The sequence below is a fragment of the Procambarus clarkii genome, chromosome 29, assembly GCF_040958095.1.
Source record: "Procambarus clarkii isolate CNS0578487 chromosome 29, FALCON_Pclarkii_2.0, whole genome shotgun sequence".
In the NCBI taxonomy this organism is placed as follows: domain Eukaryota; kingdom Metazoa; phylum Arthropoda; class Malacostraca; order Decapoda; family Cambaridae; genus Procambarus; species Procambarus clarkii.
This window is the reverse complement of record NC_091178.1, coordinates 15,792,073-15,816,535: the sequence shown is the minus strand read 5'-3', so window position 1 is coordinate 15,816,535 and position 24,463 is coordinate 15,792,073. Positions and strand designations below refer to the sequence as shown.

The following is a 24,463-nucleotide window of genomic DNA, read 5'->3' as shown; positions in this document are numbered from 1 at the left end:
TGAGATCAAACACGAAGTAGTCCGTAGCATGGAGTTGAATCTTAAGCTGTATGCTAGGATCAGTTTACATGTAGCCGTGTCGGCTTGTTGTTAGTGAATATTATACTTTTATGCCTCAAATATGGATTTGTTATTGAAATTTGATTATACATTTTAAAGCCATGGATTACAGTGAATTGTTAAAGCACCGAAGAAGTTTTGAAGGTAAGACGTAAAGTTGGTGCGTAGTAAAATAGATAAAAGGAGTTTGTTTACATCAGTATGGGTGGGCGCCTGATTGTCTGGTGGTGTTGGAAAACGTCAAGCCTCGGAATATGTAACTTCTCCTACATACACACACCCTCTCCACTCGCTACTACATATCTTCACACACGCTGCCAAACTCTGGAGGAAATCACAGATCCAATAGACACACATCCGTTGAGTTAAATACTTCCGATGCACAAGACTGGTTAACTTGGGGGTAAGACTATCTTTACGGTATCTTTCGTAAGAAATTTGAAATTTCATTTGCTGGTGTAGTGGAGAGCAGAGGAGCTTGGTGATGATGGTTGGGTTGGTTCATGTGCTGCTATTTTGATGCTAAAGATCTTAATTATTATTAGTGGGCAAATAGTCGAGGTGTTGGAGGAGGGAAAAAATAAGTCTTGGCCTTTGTGTTCATAGTGAGTTGCAGGGGTCATGGGATGCAGGCTACTTCATACATGGGCAGTTTGGCCAAGAAATCTAAGAACGTATGTCACCACACATTACTTAGACCCACCTAGCCCAAACTAACCAAACATTACTTAGACCCACCTAGCCCAATCTAACCAAACATTTCTTAGACCCACCTAGCCCAATCTAACCAAACATTACTTAAACCCACTTAGCCCAATCTAACCAAACATTACTTAGACCCACCTAGCCCAATCTAACCAAACATTACTTAGACCCAGCTAGCCCAATCTAACCAAACATTACTTAAACCCACTTAGCCCAATCTAACCAAACATTACTTAAACCCACTTAGCCCAATCTAACCAAACATTACTTAGACCCACCTAGCCCAATCTAACCGAACATTACTTAGACCCACCTAGCCCAATCTAACCGAACATTACTTAAACCCACCTAGCCCAATCTAACCAAACATTACTTACACCCACCTAGCCCAATCTAACCAAACATTACTTACACCCACCTAGCCCAATCTAACCAAACATTTCTTACATCCACCTAGCCCAATCTAACCAAACATTACTTAAACCCACCTAGCCCAATCTAACCAAACATTACTTACATCCACCTAGCCCAATCTAACCAAACATTTCTTACACCCACCTAGCCCAATCTAACCAAACATTTCTTACATCCACCTAGCCCAATCTAACCAAACATTTCTTACACCCACCTAGCCCAATCTAACCAAACATTTCTTACACCCACCTAGCCCAATCTAACCAAACATTACTTAGACCCACCTAGCCCAAACTAACCAAACATTACTTACATCCACCTAGCCCAATCTAACCAAACATTTCTTACACCCACCTAGCCTAATCTAACCAAACATTTCTTACACCCACCTAGCCCAATCTAACCAAACATTACTTAGACCCACCTAGCCCAAACTAACCAAACATTACTTAGACCCACCTAGCCCAAACTAACCAAACATTACTTAGACCCACCTAGCCCAAACTAACCAAACATTACTTAAACCCACCTAGCCCAATCTAACCAAACATTACTTAGACCCACCTAGCCCAATCTAACCAAACATTACTTAGACCCACCTAGCCCAATCTAATCAAACATTTCTTAGACCCACCTAGCCCAATCTAACCAAACATTTCTTACACCCACCTAGCCCAATCTAACCAAACATTTCTTACACCCACCTAGCCCAATCTAACCAAACATTTCTTACACCCACCTAGCCCAATCTAACCAAACATTTCTTACACCCACCTAGCCCAATCTAACCAAACATTTCTTACACCCACCTAACCCAATCTAACCAAACATTTCTTACACCCACCTAGCCCAATCTAACCAAACATTTCTTACACCCACCTAGCCCAATCGAACCAAACATTACCTAGACCCAGCTAGCCCAATCTAACCAAACATTACTTAAACCCACTTAGCCCAATCTAACCAAACATTACTTAGACCCACCTAGCCCAATCTAACCGAACATTACTTAGACCCACCTAGCCCAATCTAACCAAACATTACTTAAACCCACCTAGCCCAATCTAACCAAACATTTCTTACACCCACCTAGCCTAATCTAACCAAACATTTCTTACACCCACCTAGCCCAATCTAACCAAACATGTCTTACACCCACCTAGCCCAATCTAACCTAACATTACTTACACCCACCTAGCCCAATCTAACCAAACATTACTTACACCCACCTAGCCCAATCTAACCAAACATTACTTAAACCCACTTAGCCCAATCTAACCGAACATTACTTAAACCCACCTAGCCCAATCTAACCAAACATTACTTACACCCACCTAGCCCAATCTAACCAAACATTACTTACACCCACCTAGCCCAATCTAACCAAACATTACTTAAACCCACTTAGCCCAATCTAACCAAACATTACTTACACCCACCTAGCCCAATCTAACCAAACATTACTTAGACCCAGCTAGCCCAATCTAACCAAACATTACTTAAACCCACTTAGCCCAATCTAACCAAACATTACTTACACCCACCTAGCCCAATCTAACCAAACATTACTTAGACCCAGCTAGCCCAATCTAACCAAACATTACTTAAACCCACTTAGCCCAATCTAACCAAACATTACTTAAACCCACTTAGCCCAATCTAACCAAACATTACTTAGACCCACCTAGCCCAATCTAACCGAACATTACTTAGACCCACCTAGCCCAATCTAACCGAACATTACTTAAACCCACCTAGCCCAATCTAACCAAACATTACTTACACCCACCTAGCCCAATCTAACCAAACATTACTTACACCCACCTAGCCCAATCTAACCAAACATTTCTTACATCCACCTAGCCCAATCTAACCAAACATTACTTAAACCCACCTAGCCCAATCTAACCAAACATTACTTACATCCACCTAGCCCAATCTAACCAAACATTTCTTACACCCACCTAGCCCAATCTAACCAAACATTTCTTACATCCACCTAGCCCAATCTAACCAAACATTTCTTACACCCACCTAGCCCAATCTAACCAAACATTTCTTACATCCACCTAGCCCAATCTAACCAAACATTTCTTACACCCACCTAGCCTAATCTAACCAAACATTTCTTACACCCACCTAGCCCAATCTAACCAAACATGTCTTACACCCACCTAGCCCAATCTAACCTAACACAGCCTAACATAATTTAACCTGACATGATCTAACCCCAGCCTAACCAAATAGTATATTTCATTTTAATACAGTAATTACAAATTGAGCAATGCCTGGAGGCAATTTGATCTTACCCAGAGTCAAATACTAAATGTTATACTACCAGCTGTATTCAGCATTTTCTGGTAATAATATTTGGACCATGCAATGTTTTAATATTAATATATTTACTTGGAGTAGTGTCATTCACTAGTGATTTATAACTTGATGTGTTGGTATCACAAAAGTATCACAACAGTGTTTTATTTCCAACTTGGTCCATTCAGTAATCCATGCTATTTACCACATCCATGCTATCCAACACTGATTGATTTAGGTTAGCTAGTGATGGTTGGATTAAGATTGCATTAGGTTAGCTAATTTGTGTGGCTAATTTTGAAATAGTTACTACTGTAATAGTATATGGCGTGTATATGATTACTGCATTAGATGTATAAAAGTCTTATTGGTCTATTGTCATATGTATATCAAACGAACATTTATTTATTTATTTTTGAGGCTAATGCATTCTTATTGGGTTTGGACAAGTTCAGGTTTAACATAGCACATATTGATGAATCCCACTAATAGTTTTCTTTCCAGATAATAATAGTGGTTAAGAAAACACTTGGCCCAAAAATTATTATGATTATTACTATAAAATTATTACCATAGCGATATAATTAAAATTTAATTATCGAGGGGATACTGCTGTATCTGTATTGGTGGTATTGACCTGTTTTGCAGTACTGTACAGTTTAGGTAAAATTACTTTCAAAAGCTTAATTTTTTTTTTTTGCATCGGTGAAGGAGCAGATGATTTGAGTCCTGTTGGCAAAGTCAGGCACTGTACTTGCTAAGTCAACAAATTTAAGGCACCCATAAGAATGAGGTGTAATGATGAATCGGCCAGACTTGTGCTAATATTCATTCAGAATAAATTATATATAGGCCTAAGGGAATGTAACATTTGGTATAATATCTACTTTGGTGGTGGTGATAAAGTAAAGCAAAGTAAGAAAGAAAGGAATAAGGGAGGAGGGATGAAAGAGAAAAGAGGGGGCAGACATGGATAAGGTTGAGGGGGGAACTCGTCTGTCTGGCAATAGAAAACGAGGGGCGTGCGGGAAGAGCGGAAGTAGGAGAGGAGAGAAGGAAGGAAGAGGAGGTGGAGGAATAGAAGGAGAGAGTAAGTAGGAGTAGAGTATCTGTGATGATATGCAGTAAAGCAAAGTAAGGAAGAATGAGGGAAGGAGGAAAGAAGAAAGGGAACAGACATGGATAAGGTTGAGGGGGAACTCGTCCGTCTAACAACAGAAAACGAGGGGTGTGCGGGAAGAGTGGCGGTAAGAGGAGAGGAGGAGGAGGAGGAGGAGGAGGGAGGAAGGAAGAAAGAAAGGAGGGATAGATAGGAGTAAGAAGAGTAGCAAGAGTAGTTGATTTTGATTACTCTCTAATATAAACTGCCACTTGAGGATATCTTGAGATAACCTCAATTATCCTGCCAGTTATACCACATTTCACCATCCTGCCAGTTATACCACATTTTCAACAACTACTAAATAGTGCAACAGGAAGTACCATTTGCTGAATTTTTACTGAATAAATTCCTAAGTAAAAACAGGCTAGTGAGGTGCCTCATTTCGCCAAGCCACACCTTCACTCACTCTCCCGCGCCCGTGGCCAGTCTTCCATAGATCAGTAACACTGATCCCCTTGTTATTCTGTCATGGGGCATTGATTCAAAAGAGGACTGAACAAAACCCAAACTTGTTATTCTACACTTGGGTATTTATTATGTAAGGTATTTCATTTTCAGTACAGGTAATTGAATATTAGTACAGTACTGCACTTATTGAAACTTTATTAAGTTACTATTTAACACTGAATTAATCAACCCAAGAAATTCACCAATTCACCCATCCTCAACCATACATTGGCTTCCTGGTTCAGACTACACTTGTCACCACTAAGACACTCACGGTTGTTCAACACCCTCCCAGCGAGCATAAGAAATATTGCCGGAACAACCGTGGACATCTTCAAGAGGAAACTAGATTTATTCCTCCAAGGAGTGCCGGACCAACCGGGCTGTGGTGGGTATGTGGGCCTGCGGGCCGCTCCAAGCAACAACCTAGTGGACCAAACACTCACAAGTCAAGCCTGGCCTCAGGCTGGGCTTGGGGAGTAGAAGAACTCCCAGAACCCCATCAACTAGGTATCCTTGAGGTTACCTTGAGGTGCTTCCGGGGCTTAGCGTCCCCGCGGCCCGGTCGTCAACCAGGCCTCCTGGTTGCTGGACTGATCAACCAGGCTGTTGGACGCGGCTGCTCGCAGCCTGACGTATGAGTCACAGCCTGGTTGATGGTTGATATCAACCAGGTATCCTGTTCAAAACAAGCAATACTGACACTCTTACCTCACAACTCAGATGGATGCACCCTGATGGGTGACAGGCACCCGACAGGGTGAAAATTGGAGGAAAAGTTGGCTGGCCACCTTCCGTCTGTGCCAGGCTGTCTCTTAACTGAATCTACCAGCCACACCCTAACGTGGGGAAGACTGGTACTGTAGCCTCTTGACTGCTCTTATATGGACTATGACATCCTAAACTAATCCTTGCCAACCTCATGTTGGCCTGGCAGTACACAAGACACTCCTTGTTAAGTACTGCTGTGTCAAAAGATTGTGCCAGCCAGTACTCGCTCCTACCACCTCGCTCCTCACCAAACACACACACACACACAATTACAACTCACAATTAACATGAAAGAGTGCAAAACACTTGCATGGTTACAGGAAATTAGATTTGAGCCCCCCTTTGGAATGAGCAATCTCTTCATACTAATGTATGAATATCTTGTGGAAGTAAGATTGATCAGTTTAGGAAAAAGATCAGAGGATAAAAGACTGGCATATCAAAAGGAAAATTATTTGTCATTGAGGGAATTATTTCTCTCAAGAAGTACTATGGGACTCAACTTAGAGGGAGACTTATTTCTTGATGGACTTCATCATCCAGAAATATTGGGAAGTAGTTAATAAGTTTATTTCTGTTCAAAGAGTATTGGTACCGTAAAAAACATTAGATTATTCATTGGTTTAACCAATTGGTAAGCACAAATGCATGGATAAATTACTGAGAGGGGTACCATTGAGCAAGGAATGAATGTCTTTAATAATTAATTATTTAATTAATTATTAATTTGAGAATGATATAGCAAATAAAGGAACCCAAACTGCTTCACAGCCACATCAGGAGAAAAACAACAGTAAGGGAACAGGTTTTAGAACTCGGGATATGGGATGGCATACTGTATGAGCTCGATTATCCGGACTATATGAGAAGGACCCCCATCCGGATAAACTGAACATCCAGATTAGCAGACTTTTTACCGGGGAAGTTCAAAAGTGAACATACTGTTGACGGGTTGTGGTATCACAGCTACACTGAACCAAGATGGTATGGCTCTCCCTCACATAAATAAAAAAAAAATGTTGCTATTGGCCCTTGCAGTGTGTAAGTCGCAGGTGGAAACAAATGAAAATCATCAACTAAGTAATTAAAACAATTTACTGAAATATTAATGAACAAAAATGGCACCTGAGAACACTTGGCAATCATATAATGCAAAGGTGGACAAGATATGAAAATTAATACAAAAATAAACTAAGAAATTCAATGAATACAAAGCATGAAGATACTTTATACTGGTGTACTGAAGGCAGCTACCATACCACCATGGCATCAGACACACTGCGTAGGCTGAAGGCAGACGACGGGTGAGAGAGACCAAGGTGATCCAAGAGCACTAAGAGAGACTGGCTCTCCAGGGAGGCGGTGCCCTGTATATAGTCCGGTGGTGATGACTTATCCAGTGTCAATGCAAGGTGAACCTCTGGTCAACTAGCAAACTGCTCATTTGTGGCTTGCGGTGCCTTTGTGTTGAGCTGCACCACTGCCAGTTGAAGGCGGCTAACTGCTTGTTTGTTAAGGCAAACTACCGGTTAGCAGAGGCGCCTGGCTTGCCTCTGTGAGTTGTATCAGGCCATGCCAGGCCCAGTGGGGTACAGAGAGGTGGAGAGGTGGCAGGACTGATGATTCATCTGGGCTGGTGTAGAGGTAGACTTCCAGTGCAGAGGCATTGAAGGTGAGAGGAAAAGGCAGTTCCATTGCCATGCAGGGGATTCATGTGACACTGTGTTCACAATTTTTTGTACCACTGCCAACATAATTTGAATTTCCACTCACAGATTATAATTGTAAAATATTCAAGTTTGGTATAGAACTGTAATTAATTTTAAACAGAAACTTCAACTTGTCTTGTTGTAGTTCCTCTTCTTGATTGATGCTACACATCTTGAAGTTAAGCATTCTTGACAATTTACATAACCTAATCTAGCACAAGACTAAAATTAACACTTAAAATTACTGTAAAGTACATGAGCTTGGCAATGACAGTTTTGACTGCCAGCTGCTGAAGTCTCACTGGTTAAAGGTCCTTGGCTTGCTTGTGAGTCAAGAAAAAATTATGACATCATTGTGATGTACTCGCCTAATTGTGCTTGCGGGGGTTGAGCTCTGGCTCTTTGGTCCCGCCAGTCTGACTGAATATGATGTCATACACCTTGTGTGTGGCTTGGTGTTATGTGATGTGTAATTATCCAAGTAATTACCTAAGTGTAGTTACAGGATGAGAGTAATATTCCCAGTAATATTACACTGGGAATATTAGAGGTTTTAATTTTTCTTTCTTAATGTTAGACATTTTTCTTCATAAATCTTTACAGTATCATATCTTCCATTTTTACTATGGATATTATTGTTTATAATATTCTAGACATTGGGAACATTTATAGTTTGGTATAGAATAACTCTGTTGTACTAAGATTTTTTATATTGTACTGTACAGTACAGTAGGGCGCCTGATAGCCGAGTGGACAGTGCTTCGGATTCGTAGTCCTGAGGTTCCGGGTTCGATCCCCGGTAGAGGCGGTGATAAATGAGCAAAAAGTTTCTTTCGCCCTGATGCCCCTATTACCTAGCAGTAATTTGGTGTCTGATTGTTAGACAGCTGCTACGAGCTGCTTCCTGGGGTTGTGTAACAAAAAGGAGGCCTGGTCAAGGACCGGGCCGCGTGGACGCTAAGCCCCGAAATCATCTCAAGAAAACCAAGAAGCCTCAAAGAGCCAAGGACCGCATTGAACCCTCCCCCTCGGTTCAGGCATTGAACCACCAGGGAGGGGTCCGAATAGAGCCGAATTGTCACTCGGCGAGCGACACGAACCCTCTGATGTGAAAAACCACACCACCGCAAACTCCTGTACAGACAATGGCGCGGTGGCTGTGGTGACATGATGCTTGTTTGCTTATTTTCTGATTAGGGGAGTTCTGCCTGCTCATTTGGCTTTCAGTTTGCAATTTTTAACCAGCTATAGTTTGTTTTGGGATTCCTTCCTTTCTGGGTGCCTGACCTGGTAGATGGCAGACATAAACAGCTTCCAACTACATGGGGGTGTCTATAGGTCATTCCTCCTCGTGCCTTTCTAAGGGGGCCAGGTTCTGGCTCATGGTCCCCAGTAAGCTAAGAACTCCATAGATTGACTGTTGCCTGGTCTAATACTTTATATTAACAGCTCGGTATACCTCCGGGCAGCCTCCAGGTCTCACCCAGAAAATGGCATGTCATTACATTCAACGCTGGTTTTTTACTGATTGGTTCTTATTTTGAAAGGATAAAACTGAAATAATAAAGTTGATTTAATTTAATTGTATTGCCTTATCAGCAGATTGAAGTATGGAGAGACCACATGGGGGCAGTTTTAAAGATGGTTCTTCTGACAAAAGTGACAAAGGGACAACCAGTGGGGATGGATTGTCCTCATGTGGTTCATCTTCAGGTAAGACATAGATGTATAGTTATACACTGTATGATTTGTACACAAGTTGAATCACTAGTCTCCTAACAACTTGATGAATAAGAGTGTTTAAATAATTTTGTCAATAAAATAGTATTCTGCGATTTCAACTACAGTATTACTAATGGCCGAAATGCTATGAGTGTTAGTGGCTTAACACCATGAACTCATAGGCATTGCTCTGATTTAAAATAGGAAGCAATTCTTCTTAAAGGGGGCACTATGACTGACCCCAATCAGCATATTACAGTCCTATACCACCCATGTGTCATCTTGAAAAGTTGGGTGAGGCTAGCCTCAAGTGTCTGGCTGCCAACCTTGGCCCAAACAAACAAGCAAACAGGCAGACGTGCTCTTTTATTGATACAGAAGATTTACATAGTTTGTATAAAAACTTAGAGATATTAATTAAAATCATAATATGAAGATAAGTGCATTACCCTGTATATCACCATGTGATGTTAGCTCCACTTTAAGGGTTATAAACCATAAAATTGCTTGATAAGTTATTGTAAAATACTAGACAATTTTTCTCTGGATTTGCAGTGGGTGTGTATGGAGGTGAATTTCCCAAATCTCTTTTTTTGTAAATTTTAGTTAAATTTCTTAATTTCATTGTTACAGGTCCTGCATCAACATTTTCCTCAAACTTAGAAGGTGAAGTTGAGGAAAAGATGGAAGTAGACCAGCCTCTTCTTCTGCCCTCTCTGTCCTCCTTACCATCAAGCTCTTCAATTACAATCACAAAAGCCACATCAACTCAACAGAGACCATCACAAGCTACATCATCGTCGTCTTCATCTTCGTGTTCTGTATCTACTCACACCACCTTAGCATTTTCCACTGTCACAAGGAATACATCATCATCATCATCCACCCCGTCTAGTGATGCTGTCTCATCGATTAGTAGAGGAATATTGGGACCAGACATGATGCCAACTATCCCACTTGTTCCAGTGCAAGTTCCCTGTAGTAGAAGTGGAATTGTAACCATCCCCAAAATCCGTGGTCGTTCGAAGGGGTTGCCTCTTAGCCCATCACGAAGTGGTAGCTTCCAAGTGCGAAAAGGAATGAAAATCAAGAGACTTGGCAGCTTGTATGTTTCAGTTAATTTTGCTCTTAATTGCTTGATATATATTTTACAATTTCAATATTTTTAAATGCTTAAAATATTTGCCAGGATTTTTTATTGTACCCGGTACCTAGGTTTACATAATATTGACATATACAATATATTATATATACATATATATATAATCTTTGTTTTACTATAGTCCTCTCAAATAAATGTTGTTGAGGAAAAATTCAACTTGATAGGTGATTCATTCAATTACGTAAATTTGTGCTAAATGACTTTGTATGCTGTTTAGTCTTGTTATATATTTTGAAAATGTGCTTGCAGGCGAGGTCGTAGTGGGCGTCGTCTAACTCACAGTATGTCTCTTGAGGAGAGAGGAGGAACAGGTGGAGAGGACTCACCTCTACCACTTGATGATGAGGCTTATGCTCAAGATGACATGTTTATTGCACCCACATATCAGGACAAGTGGTAAGTTGTTTAAATTCATACAGGTGAATTTCTCTTATCCGCTGATCTACCAAATGTTACTGCCAATCCTATGTCTCAAATCATTTATATATATAATTATTGTAAACAATAAAGGTCCCAGGCTAGAGCTCTGGGGAGCACCACTTGTAATGATTTCCCACTTTGACTTTATTTTTGCTATCTATATTTCCTTTGAAATAACCAGGTCCTAATTCAACCTAATCAGTCTTTCATAAGGAACTGCTTAGTACAGTACAATGCATATGAAAATAGCCTGTTATTTACAAATGTTAATTTTTCATTTTGTTATTTTCAAAATGTTATTGATTTTCAGGCCAGGACGAGTGTGTGGGCTCTGTTGTCTCGGGGAACAAAGTCAGCTTGGCCAAGGGGAATTAATTAGACATGATCCTACAGCTGGTTATACTCTGCCTGAAAAAATTATGTCGCCATCTGAGAATACTGCAAATGAATCGCCTTCATTTAAAAAGTTAAAAACTAACCCATCATCTTTGAAGTGAGTTTTTGTTCTTCAGATTATTTCTGTTTATCTTCATGATGTTAGAAGCTTTTAGAGGTACTGTAATATCATAACTACAACATTTCTCTGAAGGCCAACAGTCTTTAGAGTCGCATATGGTTTTCCTAGATTGAACTGCTATAGAGCAACCGTGCTCAATATTGTGAAGAAACTAGTAATTCTGTTTTGCCTGAAGGCATTGATTCATTGTGATGATGCTGGAGGTGCTCTTGTACCTGATTGTTATAACCAGACTGCTGACAAGGATAGCAAGATTAGTCGTTGCGAGGCAGGATCAAGTATAACATTTGGGGTTTACGACTCATACTATGTGATATGAAAATTTGGTTTACTGAGAATTATATAAGTACCAGTATATATAATGTAGTATTTTTCCTTGTAAATTGATGTAAATATGATCTTTATATTGTGTATTATTTAATAAAGAAAAAAGAGACTAGGCCTACTGTCACCATAACTCCTGTTATAACTGCCTGAAAATAATAAGATTTTACAGTTGTTATTTATTGCTGACATCTATCTATCCATCTATCTACCTATCTATCTAGTGATTATGTGTATAATAGTCTAGGTGAGCAAAGTAATTCGATATCAGAATTCATTTGAATATCAGTAGCATGTTTATGGTGAATCTTGTGGGAGCCAGTCGGCCGAGCGGACAGCACACTGGACTTGTGATCCTGTGGTCCTGGGTTCGATCCCAGGCACCGGCAAGAAACAATGGGCAGAGTTTCTTTCACCCTATGCCCCTGTTACCTAGCAGTAAAATAGATACCTGGGTGTTTGTCAGCTGTCACGGGCTGCTTCCTGGGGGTGGAGGCCTGGTCGAGGACCGGGCCGCGGGGACACTAAAGCCCCGAAATCATCTCAAGATAACCTCAAGATAAGGACACCTGGCTTCCAGCCGTATGTGTCACTGTCTAACTGACCATTTAGTAGCTAGCACCACAGAGACTCTGTAGGCAGAAGAAACAGGCTACATATTATTTCTCCCCAAAAATTATCTGGAGAGGTAGAAAGAGGAGTTCTTATTGACAATACTCAGTGAAGAGTACACATTTAGTGGTATAAATTGATGTCTACCTTCGTCCCATTTATGTATGTACAGTATGCATCTTTCCAGAGATGATGAGCTACGAGAGTCATCATATTTTCATGTGTATTTTAGATTAGTCATTGATTCCTGGATAACTGTTCCTATTAACAGTGATTACTATAGTGCAGAATACAACATTTAATAGGTGTCGATTCATTATTATTGGGTTCTCTATTGAATCTGAACTGTCGCACTGTTAATCCATTTACAGTATGTTCATTTATTCAATCGGTTATAATTCCTTCTTTGCCTTGACATTTACGTAAAGTAACATCAATCTCAAGGTAAGGTAATCCATTCATTTTATGTATGTGGATAGTTTTCATTTTAAATTATTGTTGTGGAGATATCAATCTTTCCTTGATACTTGATTGTTCATTGTCTGTCTGTCGTACAGAATCATATTAGCGATTATATTTACAAATTGTTACCAAACCCAACAGTCAGCTGAGTCTCTAGGTTAATTTGAAAGACAGACAAATGAACAGTTGACAGATATTGATCATTGCACTTAGCGATGAACTCGCTCAGTGTAATTTCCATACATTGGTTATGATAGACTTCTTCAAGCACAGTTGAAAACAAACAGGTTTCTCTGTGACACTGCCAGTTGGTGCCATGTCTCAACAACCAGAGTGCAACTCCATAGTCTCCTGAGATTGATGGATGCCTACTACTACTATTCCAAATCCTATCTGTGATATCCTTCTGTGCTCAAATCACCATATATGATTGATCCTCGTAGGATTTCAATACTTGGATATACAGTAGGACTTTTAGACATTTTTGTAGTTTACAGGTTAAAGGTACAAATTTACAGATATGATGGTCTGGGATTGTTTCTGTAGTTCTGCTGCAATCCAAACAAATCTAATCTTAATACAATTAGCAATATATTTATATCTTAAGAGTTTTACTCAGTATTTTGAAAAATTACTAAATTTTTACTTTGCAGAGAGAAGGGAAAATCGCCAAGGAAACAAGTAGGGGAAGCTTTACCAGAACCTGTGGATGAAATTTCTCTAGTTGGTCACTTGGAACAACCTAGTATAGCTATGTTATTTGAGCCAACAGGTAATTAATGTTTTGTTGACCTAATTTGCCAGTTTTCCAGTTATTAGTTGGTATTTTTTTTGTACTGTATATATCTTAACAAATATAGTGTATAGTGTAATCTAAAAAATCTGCACTAAATCGTTCTGGACCCCTTTTCTGGATTTTCCAAATGGCTAGTTTTTCATGAATTATATCATATTGTTTGTTGTTATTTTTATGGGACCTTTCTAAACAAAAATTATTGATTATATGTTTTTACATGTTTACACACTCGATATGAACAATTGAAGTATGATATGGTAACATGATTGAGAAATAATTGTAACTTGGTTTATAAATAAAACGGACAATACCAAATGAGCAGCATTAGCAGATTAAGGGAAAAGTAGTAACAAATGAATTGGTGATTAGTTCAGAAACTAAAAGTTACTTCCTTTAAGCATTATATCAATGTATGTTAAATTTGTTGTACAGTATCTGGAATGGTTGAAGACATCTAATCCTTATTTTTAATCAGTCTAAAAATGGTTAATGTTTTGGTTATCTGTGATTCAATTTTCAGGTCACTGTTTTGCACATTATATGTGTGCCCTCTGGTCATCTACAGTCGAGCTGATTAACGATGATACAGTCAGCTCTGTTGATAGAGCCGTTGTTGCTGGAGCAAGTCAGAGATGTGTTCACTGTAAAAAATTTGGTGCCACACTTCCTTGCAAGGTAGGATCTATATTGTTAATAATTAATGAATAGCATAACTTGATGAATAAGGAATAACAAAGCTTGCTTTTTTAATTTGTACATAATGTTAATACTATGGGTAATAATATTACTGTCCATATTTTATTGTGCATTTATTTGTGATTCACTTCTTTATAGTACAGTATTTAACATTTTTTAGCCATGTAATATTGCTGAGTACCTAATACTTTTTTGTTTCTATATTTAATAAGCTGTCACAGGTTGGGATAACAAATGGTTTTGTAATATTTAATTTTTGGGAGGTTTCCCTCAGTACCTTCGTGATATTACTATATAGTTAGCTAAGCTTTGGGGATCACACCAGGACTCTTTAAGAATTACAAGCACCTGCTGGGGGCCAAGATTAGAATCTGGCCTGCTCAAAGAGGTAAATGGGATCCTGGAGATCAGATTACAGAACTGAGCAAAAGACCCACCAGAAAGCCAAAACTCTAAAAAAAAAAAAAAAAAAAAAGCATCTGCTGGTAATTTTATTTAACCCCATTGAAAACTATGCAAAAAATCATTATTGTGGTGAAATCACTGCCTAGATATATTTGCTCACAATCAGAGGGCAGCCTAGATGACCCGGGGTCTTGCCCAGCCAGCCACCTCATTCACAAGCTGCTCCAAGAGACAATTCCTTAACTTCCATTGGAAAGGAGGGAACAGGGCAGGGATGGGGAGCTACTGAGTAGTCCACCAGAAAAGGGCATTTTATTTCATTTATTGCCCAACTTCTGAAATAGCCCCATAAGTAGCTTCCTGAAGCTATCTTACCACTGAGCCTTGGAAGAGGACATTTTCCTATCTGAGAGAGAAGCAACCAGAAAAGAAAACTAAGGATGAGCTAAAGGGGCAGAAGAATGGAGCAGAAGCCTTCCAAGCCTAGAACACTGCAATGGCCACAAAACTGGAAATGGCCCCCATGAAAAATGTGACCTGGCATAAACCAGCCGAGGCCACATTGCCGAGACAATATAATAGCTTGCTGGAGGGAGAGTTTCTAGTTTTGGGTTCTCAGTATATGAGTGAGGATTTTCAAACGCCTTGCAATTTAATGAAGAGCAGTAATAAGTGAAAACTCAAAGTGCCTTTCATTACAATGGCACCAGAAGTGAATATAAATAGGATAATATTGGCAGTGTATTGGTAATTGACAAACCTAAGAATGGGGCCCAGAAACCTAAATGAGGACTCTTTTAATGAAAATTTATGCAACCTTCATCACACCAATCCTAGAATACTGTACACGCAACCATCATTAAATCTACATTTAGTGAAGCATAAACTTTTTAAAACATTATTTGTTTACGACAATGCAAGTGCCTGAACTAAAAAGTGTAAGCTCTAAGACAGGTAATGGAAACTCAGTCTTAGATCTCAAAGGAGAGAAAGACCAGTGGGGGGATATAATCATTAAGTAAAATAAATATTGATGTGAATTGTCAAGGTGGACAAAAAATGGTATATCAAAATGAGGGATAAATGGGTAGAAGCTGGAAATTAAAGTGAGAAAGGTGGAAATTAAACCGTTTATAAGAATGGTTCATGTGCCCTTTTGTAGATTGTTTTCTGTGATTTCTTAATTATCCTTATACTAAGTATTTTATTTTATTTTATTGAATAGACATGTTAGTATGCATGCATCATTGACATAAAGTAAAGATCCTTAATGCTTATTTCTAAATTTGTCCTCCTTAGATTAACAGTTAATTCATTATATATCTTTTATAGGTGTCTGGATGCCAAAGATTTTATCATTTTCCATGTGCAATGAGTGCTGGGGCTCCTATGGATCTTAAAACTGTGGCAATGGTTTGCCCACCTCATGCAGATAAAAGCAAAGACTTGCGTAAGTACCATAAGCCTTTTGTCTCTTAAGTGAGTATCGCGTCGTATGTTTTCAGATGTAACTACTAAAGCAAAAATATTCTATGATTGCTTGAATTTAAAGCCTAATGTATGAAAATTAATCTAAGCCCAAAAATAAGATTTGTTATTCAAGACAGTAGTAGCATTGGCATTTTCTGGGGGGAGCCCCGTCGGCTCCCCGGAGCTTTACCGGCTGATATGCTAATGTCAGACTTTGGCATCAGTCATGTGTATGGAGTTCTAGGGCCTACCGGGGACCACGAGCCAGAACCTGGCCCCCTCAGAGAGGCAAGGGGAGCAATGGCCTATAGAAACCCCCGTGTGGTTGGAAGCATTCTATGTCTGCCATCGACCGGGTCAGGCATCCAGAAAGGTAAGCATTCCAAAACAAACCCCTATTCTGGTGAAAATTGCTACCTAAGCCGAACTAGTGGATAGAACTCTTCAACAGAAAACAAGGAAACTAGTATGACGTCATACGTCACCGCGCCACTGTCTGCGCAGCTCCCCCCTCCCCGGGAGGGGGAAGGGGGAGCCCCAGACCTCCCACGCCGGCTATCCACCCATCAGTTCTTCGGCTGATGCTATAGGCAATGGTTATGTGCTCCGGCTCCAATGGTTGTTTCAGCACTGTACCTAGAGTGTGGTGTCTGTTTTCTAGGTGGTGCGTGAGCCGGAGTGATTCTTCAGTACTCGGGCTGCATGCGCCTAGGGTTCCCTTCCCTAGGTGCCCTGTAAGTACTGCACTTGGGGCTTGGGGCCACCTTCCACAAGTTCCTTGGGTCTTGCCCCTGCTTGGCCGTTTACTGCTTGGTTTTCGGCCGCTCTTTGTGTGCTCGGGTGTTCTGTCTCCCTTGTTCGCCTTAGAGTAAGGGGCAGTGTTTGCACTGGTGGGGCGCGGGGTACTGTGCAGCTTGTCTTTACCAATCATAGCGGCCGGCTCTGTTCCGCTTGGGTACGCTGTCCTCTTGCGGGGTTTTCTTTTTCTTTTTGTTTATCTACCTAGTGGGGGGGTCTGCCTTCGTTCTTGCCCCTTGTGTCCCTTGTTTTTTCCCTGGTTCACCCTTCCTGCCTGCATCCGGTTCCTTACCGTCTGTAGGTTTGGGGCGGGGTTTTTGGTGGTGTTGAGACTCGGGCAGTCTCTGGGAATTCCCCTTTCGGGGTAGTGACGGGGGCATTTGGGCCTGTTCCTCCAGCCGTGTTGTATGAGTCTGCCAGTGGGCTCCCTTCCTTAGTGTTTTCACGGCTGCCCCGGTTTTCTGGTACGGCCGGGGCTTTGGGGGAACGGCTCGGCCCCGGGGCCTGTCGTGTAGGTTCCCGGGGCTGGGGAGGGGCTGACTTGGGGGGGCCTTGGCCCCGTTAGACCCCGTGGGGGTTTTTATCCCCCTCTAGGCGGGGCTTGTGGTTACGCGGAGTGGGGTCTTTCCTCCCCACTAGCCGTACGTGCTGTTGGACGTCGGCCCCTCCCCGGGCTCGGTTCCTTGGCCTTTGAGTCGGTTGGTTCCATCCTGTGGGTGGATGTTTCCTCCCCCCCTTTTTGGGACGGTGTTTTTGTCATGTTTCCCCGTTCGATGGGGTTCTGCGTGACTTCTGATCTCGGGTGCGCCTGCGCCTTCGTGTGCCTTCGGGACTAGTGTTGGCTTCTGTGTTCTCGAGGGTACGGGAAGGTTTTTCGGTACTTCACGCATTATTGGAACGTCTGTCGGCTCCTCGTACTTGTCGCCCTGTTGGGCTACTTGTCGCCCTGTTGGGCTACTTGTCGCCCGGTTGGGCTACTTGTCGCCCGGTTGGGCTACTTGTCGCCCGGTTGGGTTCCTTTTTGGGCTCTTTGCTTCTTTGGCCGGTTTTATTGTTCCTGCTTCCTCTTTTGGCTACTTTTCTCGTGCAGTAGTCCTGGCTGGCGCCTTCCCGCAGGGAGGGTGTGCGGTTCGGCCAGCGTGTTATGCGCATGCGCCGTGGAGTTTGTTTTGGTCTGGGCGGTGTTTCAGTACTGGGGTTTTGCGCCCTTTTTTGCTACAGTGCTTCGCCTCTCGTTCTCCCTGGCTGCGGTATGTGCCCCTTCGCGCCGGGGGTGTCCTGGTTCCCAGTTGTGGGGAGGACACCGCGGTTTTCCCTGTGTCATGGGTGTGGACCGCCTCCTTCGCCTCTCCCTGCTCTCCTGCGGGTCCGGCAGGGTCCGGCTCTGGCGTCTTCAGCTGGCGGTGCTCCCAAGTTCTTCTGGGCACGGTTGAGTCGTGTCAAGTTCGTGCCACCATTCGCCAGGTGAGTTTCTGCGGTCTGGCGTCTTTTGGCCGGGCGCTGAATGCGGCGGTGTTTATATACCTGTCTTTATTTAGGTATATTTTTGTACGACTGAGACCATTCGCACACCAGTGACTGTCCCTTTATCACCCCTTCCTGTCCCCCTCATGTGCATGTCCAACCCATGCTGGAGTCATTCAGGGGACCCTCCTTTTTTTTTAATGTTGTGAGGTGTGGGGGTTGTAGGGTTGGTTCTGTACTCACCTGGTGAGGCTCCTGGCTGTGCTTGCAGGATTTGAGCTCTGGCTCTTGGGTCCCGCCTATCTGGTAGAACTTGCGGGATAGTACCAGTGGAGTGCAGTGGTGCTATTGGCACTTTTGGGGAACACTGTATTACCATCAGTGGTCTGTGCTTGTTACACGACCTACTTGCGAGCATAAGCCTTCTTGCTGGTTCGTCCGTGGACTTCCAGGGCGCACTGGCCTGTTTTCGTATGGCAGTTCCGGCCCGTCCTGGTTGTGGGGGTATGTGGGCCGGTGGACTGCTCCTGGCAGCTGCCTGGTGGGCCATCCTCTGGCTGGTCTGGCCTGACCTTGGGCCGGGCTTCAGGTGTAAAAGAGCTCCCAGTACCTCATCCAGCAGGTATCGAGCGGGGTTTCTCCGCCGTCGGTCGCCTGGTGCAGGTTTCTGGGCCTGCAGGGTTTTGTCGTGTCTCCGTTGGCCCTGTCTGGGGTCTGCCTGCTCCGTTCTCTGCCTTTGCAGAGGGGAGTTGCTATTTACATGTTGCATGTTGCAGTGGTGCCTGTTGCTGCTGCTGCACGTGTGCATTGGTACCGTGTTTCACGGTGGCGTGTCCTTGTTCCTGTGTCCGGTTGTGGAGTGGCACTTTGCTGCCGTTTTGTGCCTGGGGATTGCGTGGGGTTTTTGTCCCTGCCTGATTGTCCACCCCTGGTTGTTCTCCTGGGGTTTTTTGTGCTTCTGCTCTTTCTTCCTGCCTCCTCTGCAGCAGGGATGTTCTGCGTGTGTTCTTAGGCGTTGGTCAGCCTGTGTCCTGTGATGTGCTTCTTTGTCTCGGTCTATTGCAGTTGTTCGTGCCCCTTGGTTCGGGTCCTGTTCTGGCGGCGACCCTTCCACCTTCTTTGGTTTTCCTAGCTTGCCCTGCCGGTTGTTTTTTTTTTTTTTTGGGGGGGGGGTTTCTTGCGATGTCTCGCGTCGGACCCGTCGTTTCTGAACTCCTGGCGGGCTTGCATGCTTTGGGGAGTTTTTCTGTTCGGCAGACGTTCCATCTCCTTGTGCCGCCTGGGTTTCGGTGGTCGCGCCCGAGATCTTCTCGCGGCTCCGCCTTTTTCCTGGGCTCGGGGGGGCCTTGTCGGGGCTGCTTATGTTCTGCCTCGTGGTCTCGCCTCCGGTTGGTGGTCGGGTGGCTTTGTGGTAGGTGTCCCACCTGCGTGCTTCTCTTGGCGGCAGTATGGGTATTTTGGCGGTCCTTCCCTTTCCTGTCCCTTCTTAGGTGGTTACTCTTGTTAGTTTGGTTTACTCTCGGCTTGGTTTTCTAGTGGGGGTTGGGGGCCGTCGTCTTGCCACATACTGTCGCCTCTTTTCGTGCGGCGCAGGCGGAGCCGCTTCAGCTTGCTTTCGGTCTTGGTGTTGCTTCTGCACCGTTAGTCAGCTGTCTTGTGCGTCGTTTCACCTCCGGCCTGTTCGTGCGCCGCTTGCACCATCCTGGTCTCTGGTCAGCGTGCTCTATCTTCTCCTCGGTTGGTAGTGCCCCTTCGGTTCCGGTGTGTTTTTTCGTCGGCTCTTTCCTTTGGGCCTTTGCCTCTGGGGGTCAGTTCGCTGAGTTTTCTTGCTCCTTCGGTTTTAGCGTTTTGGTTGTTTGATGGCAGCAGTCTCCATCTTTTCTGGCGCGGGGTGGGGCTGCTGCATTCTGGAGGGGTCCAGGGTTTGTTGATGCTTCGTTGGTCGGGCCGGGGGTGTGTCGTTTTGTGTTCAGTGGCGGCCCTCCGCTGTTGTTTGCGTGCCACGGCGTTTGGGTCCGGAGCGCGTTTTGCGTTGATCCGGTTCTGTCCTTCCCGGTTCGCGGGTGATGGTGTCCCGGGTGGTCAGCCGTGTTCTTGCGGCTAAGCTGCCTGTGTTCTTCCCTCATGCCTGTGGCGTTCGTGGCTTCGCTGCTCTCGCTGCCGTCTGGGCGACGTGGCCTTGCAGTCTTTCGGGCATGGATTTTTGGTGTTCGTGCAGGGGCCTTGCTGCTCGTGGTTCTCGTGTTGTTCCCGGGATTTTCGGGGCTGTGGCGCCTTGGGTTGGCGTTTGCTGCCGGTTGTCTCACCTCCTTGGGGGGTGCGTGGTGTCCGCCTCCCGGTTTTGTCCCTTTGACCTTCCTCTGTGGGTAGTTAGCTCCGGGGAGCCGACGGGGCTCCCCCCAGAAAACCAGCGTTGAATGTAATGAAACGCCATTTTCTGGGTGAGACCCGGAGGCTCCCCGGCAACCCTCCCTCCCTCCGGTTGGCGTTTTTCGTGTGTTTTGACATCCAGCTTCAGAACTGATGGGTGGATAGCCGGCGTGGGAGGTCTGGGGCTCCCCCTTCCCCCTCCCGGGGAGGGGGGAGCTGCGCAGACAGCGGCGCGGTGACGTATGACGTCATACTAGTTTCCTTGTTTTCTGTTGAAGAGTTCTATCCACTAGTTCGGCTTAGGTAGCAATTTTCACCAGAATAGGGGTTTGTTTTGGAATGCTTACCTTTCTGGATGCTTGACACGGTCGATGGCAGACATAGAATGCTTCCAACCACACGGGGGTTTCTATAGGCCATTGCTCCCCTTGCCTCTCTGAGGGGGCCAGGTTCTGGCTCGTGGTCCCCGGTAGGCCCTAGAACTCCATACACATGACTGATGCCAAAGTCTGACATTAGCATATCAGCCGGTACAGCTCCGGGGAGCCTCCGGGTCTCACCCAGAAAATGGCGTTTCATTACATTCAACGCTGGTTTTATTGACATTTACAGTTATATTCATTATTTCTGTTAGTGGTGGACATGGCGTGTATGGTATGCGAACATTCATCTCCTGAGAGTTCTCTTCTCTTCTGTTCTTCTTGTGGCAATCACTACCACGGCCTCTGCCTGAAGCCTCCAGTTACTGCCATCTCGGTTTTACGTGCAGGATGGCAATGTCCTGACTGTAAGACGTGTCAGGTAAGGAAAAGAGTATACAATATTTATTTTTGCTTCCTCTAAATTTATATACTGATCATTTTCTTCAAAGTTATTACTAGTTTGGTTGTCAAGAAAAACATTTGTTATTGGTGTATGTTGTGTTTGCCGCTCTGGTGGAAATGCTGCTTTTCCTGTACTGCTGTTGTTTAGTTATGTGGATCCTTAGTTTGTTGTTTAAAAGCATTGGTGTAATAGATTTGATTTAATGTGTAACAGTGTTTACTTAGCTTTGTAGATACTATATGTTGTTATTGGCTTTTAGTAAATAGGTGAGAAGAATTTTACCTGTGTTTTTCAACATTCAGAAGAGTTTTGATGAGGGCTATAACAAAACTGTTGTATAAAAATAACTAAAACAGCACAACTTAAAGTACCATTGTTTATCAAGATTTAGAAGAATATAATGCATCAACTAAACTAACGTTCTTCAAATTATGTTTAAGCATAGCACCGTTGGTCAGTTATTTTAGATAAAAGAGTATAAAAACTGATGCTTTTTATATTTATCATAGTGGTACTTTTTAAAGTAAATTTCATATACTTTTCCCATTTTTTAATGTTTGCTTTAACATAATTTTCTTTGCCTTCTGCATAATCGGTAATTTACATGCTTACTTTAAAACAGAAATCAGACTGAACATTGCATTTTTTGCAAGACTCCTCTGAATTCTCATTTTACCAAATTGATGGTACTTTCATGAACATTTTAAATATCTTCGTTTCTCATTTTCAAATTGAATGTTTTAATATTTATGCCAACCCTCCTCACCACCACCACCATTGCTTTGAAAAAAGGTTTTCAGTATTCTGAAACCTCTAGGCATTCCTGCTGTTGCACATATGTTTCTTGAATGCATTTATAGAAGTGGGCTGCAAGATGCTTTCCTGCAACCCTTCACCTCAGGTGTTTTAGCCTTATTTTCTGTCGATAGGATGAGTGGTAAGTTATATAAAAAAAAAAAGGCTTATCTCTTGAACCTCTGATATTCTTCTGTTTCATATAGACACTGCAACACAACCTGGCTGCCGGCCAATTTCCAAGATCCAAATGATCATTTCAGAGGAATTGTATTTCCATTATCTTTGATTTAATTTACTATTTTTTACTAATAGATTTTTTTGTGCTTCATATCATCTTATCTACCCACTTTTGTATGATGGTTTGGTAATGTTTTTTAGCAATACACTTTGGTACATTATTGTTCAAATGGCAACAGCCTTATAAATCAACCAGTTTTTTGAACAATTTAAGTGTATTTCAAGTATTGTGGTAATCTTGAATGCTTTAACCTTCAAAACCACCTTGTAATACCACGAGCATTACAGTCTTTGCCAGCTATTAAAAAAAGTTTGTATATTATTTTGCAGATCAGTGAGATTTTCTGTAAGGTCTTAACAATTTCTTCCTGAAGATAGCTACCCAGAGATAGCTCCACATACATGAGTCACATCATCCCTATGAGTCTTGAATAGTCTACTAGAGACCAGAGCCAGAACCTGGCCCCCATTGCAGAGGTGCAAGAAGTGTGGGATTCCTTACAATCACCTGCATTAAAAGAAACATCTGGAAAATAAATGAAGCAAAACAGACAATTGCAGGATTCATAGAGAAAAAGTGAAATCAAGCAGCAAGCGACTTTGCAAATGATCCAACCAATATTTCAAACTATCCTAGTTACAGGTAGCAACATCCCAGGAGCTGCAGACTTCTATGTCAACATTTGTCAGTCCTTCACCTGATGTCCATCTGCGTAGACGACTCCTTAAATCGACGGGGGGGGGGTGTTGTCTGGTGATTCTGTTTCCTTGGTTCCCTGTTCCAAGGCTCATTTTTCTTCGGTTATCTGCAGTGCCCTTAATTTTAGGCAGCCTAACCATGCTTTTCTCTAATATATCGTGGGCTGATATTCAGGTTTGGGATTTTGGTGTTCTTACAAGGTCCTTGTTCTTGTTGGACTCTTGTTGCTTTTGTTTGAGTTTCCTGTCCTTGGTTGTCTTCTTCGCATGTTTAATGCTTCTCCTCCTCCCTGGTAAGTCTTGGTTTCCTTATTCTCCGTGGTTATCAACAGGGAGCCACCATTTGTCTCCTACAAAAAAAAAAGCAGCATTGACTAATAAAACAATTCTTTCTAGTTGGACCTCAGTGGCTACCTGGTCCTTTGTTCCCCCTTCCAGGTGTGTTGGTTGGTGATCTTGGGCTGCAGACTGACTAGCGTTGACATGGGAATGGGTAGCTTCCTGGGGTGCCATTTGGTAATGACCAGCTATTACTAGTAGAGTTCAAACTAACTACTGGGTGTATTGTTTGTGGAGTCATTAGCTACTTTATTTCAATTTTTTTCTGTTAATCTTGCAGTTGTGTTTTGCTTCGCTTACTTTCTGGATGTTTCCTTTGGTGAGGGTAATGGTAATGAATCCCCTGCTCTGTGAGGAGGCCAGGTTCAGGCTCTTGTCTCCAGTAGACTTACTAAGGACCCCCTGGGGGCTGATGTGACTAGTGTGGGTTGCTATAGGGAGCTACCAAGGCCCAACCAAAAAGAGGCATTTCATTATATTTAACATTTATTCTATTTGCCTTATCATATAATTTTGAAAGAATACCTTTGTGTATTGGCTTGAAAGTTTCAACACTTACCCATGTATAATAGTACAAGGAAGGTCCCTATTGTTATTGGGACAATGTATTCGTCTGGTGGCAGATTTTTTAACATTTTAACATTTAGTGCAATAGAGGGGTGACTCTGATCAATATTTCATAACTAATTAATTCACATAGTTGTACAAATTTCTTCACATACAGCTCTAATTTCAAGGAATACTTCTATTAGTTTCATTTTCAAAT

The 24,463-nt window shown here is 42.8% G+C and overlaps 1 protein-coding gene across 1 annotated transcript in view; it reads left to right on the top strand.

Annotated features, from left to right (window-relative positions):
• Positions 1-40: 40 nt before the first annotated feature.
• The window catches only part of Lpt (Lost PHDs of trr), a gene marked incomplete at its 3' end in the record, with an annotated part of 43,278 nt that continues 18,855 nt past the window's right edge, over positions 41-24,463 (top strand). Inside the window, 9 exon segments of the mRNA XM_069333538.1 lie at positions 41-204; positions 9,181-9,294; positions 9,937-10,408; positions 10,715-10,861; positions 11,196-11,378; positions 13,454-13,572; positions 14,117-14,271; positions 16,030-16,147; positions 21,434-21,600. Coding sequence (XP_069189639.1) covers positions 9,192-9,294; positions 9,937-10,408; positions 10,715-10,861; positions 11,196-11,378; positions 13,454-13,572; positions 14,117-14,271; positions 16,030-16,147; positions 21,434-21,600 — 1,464 coding nt within the window.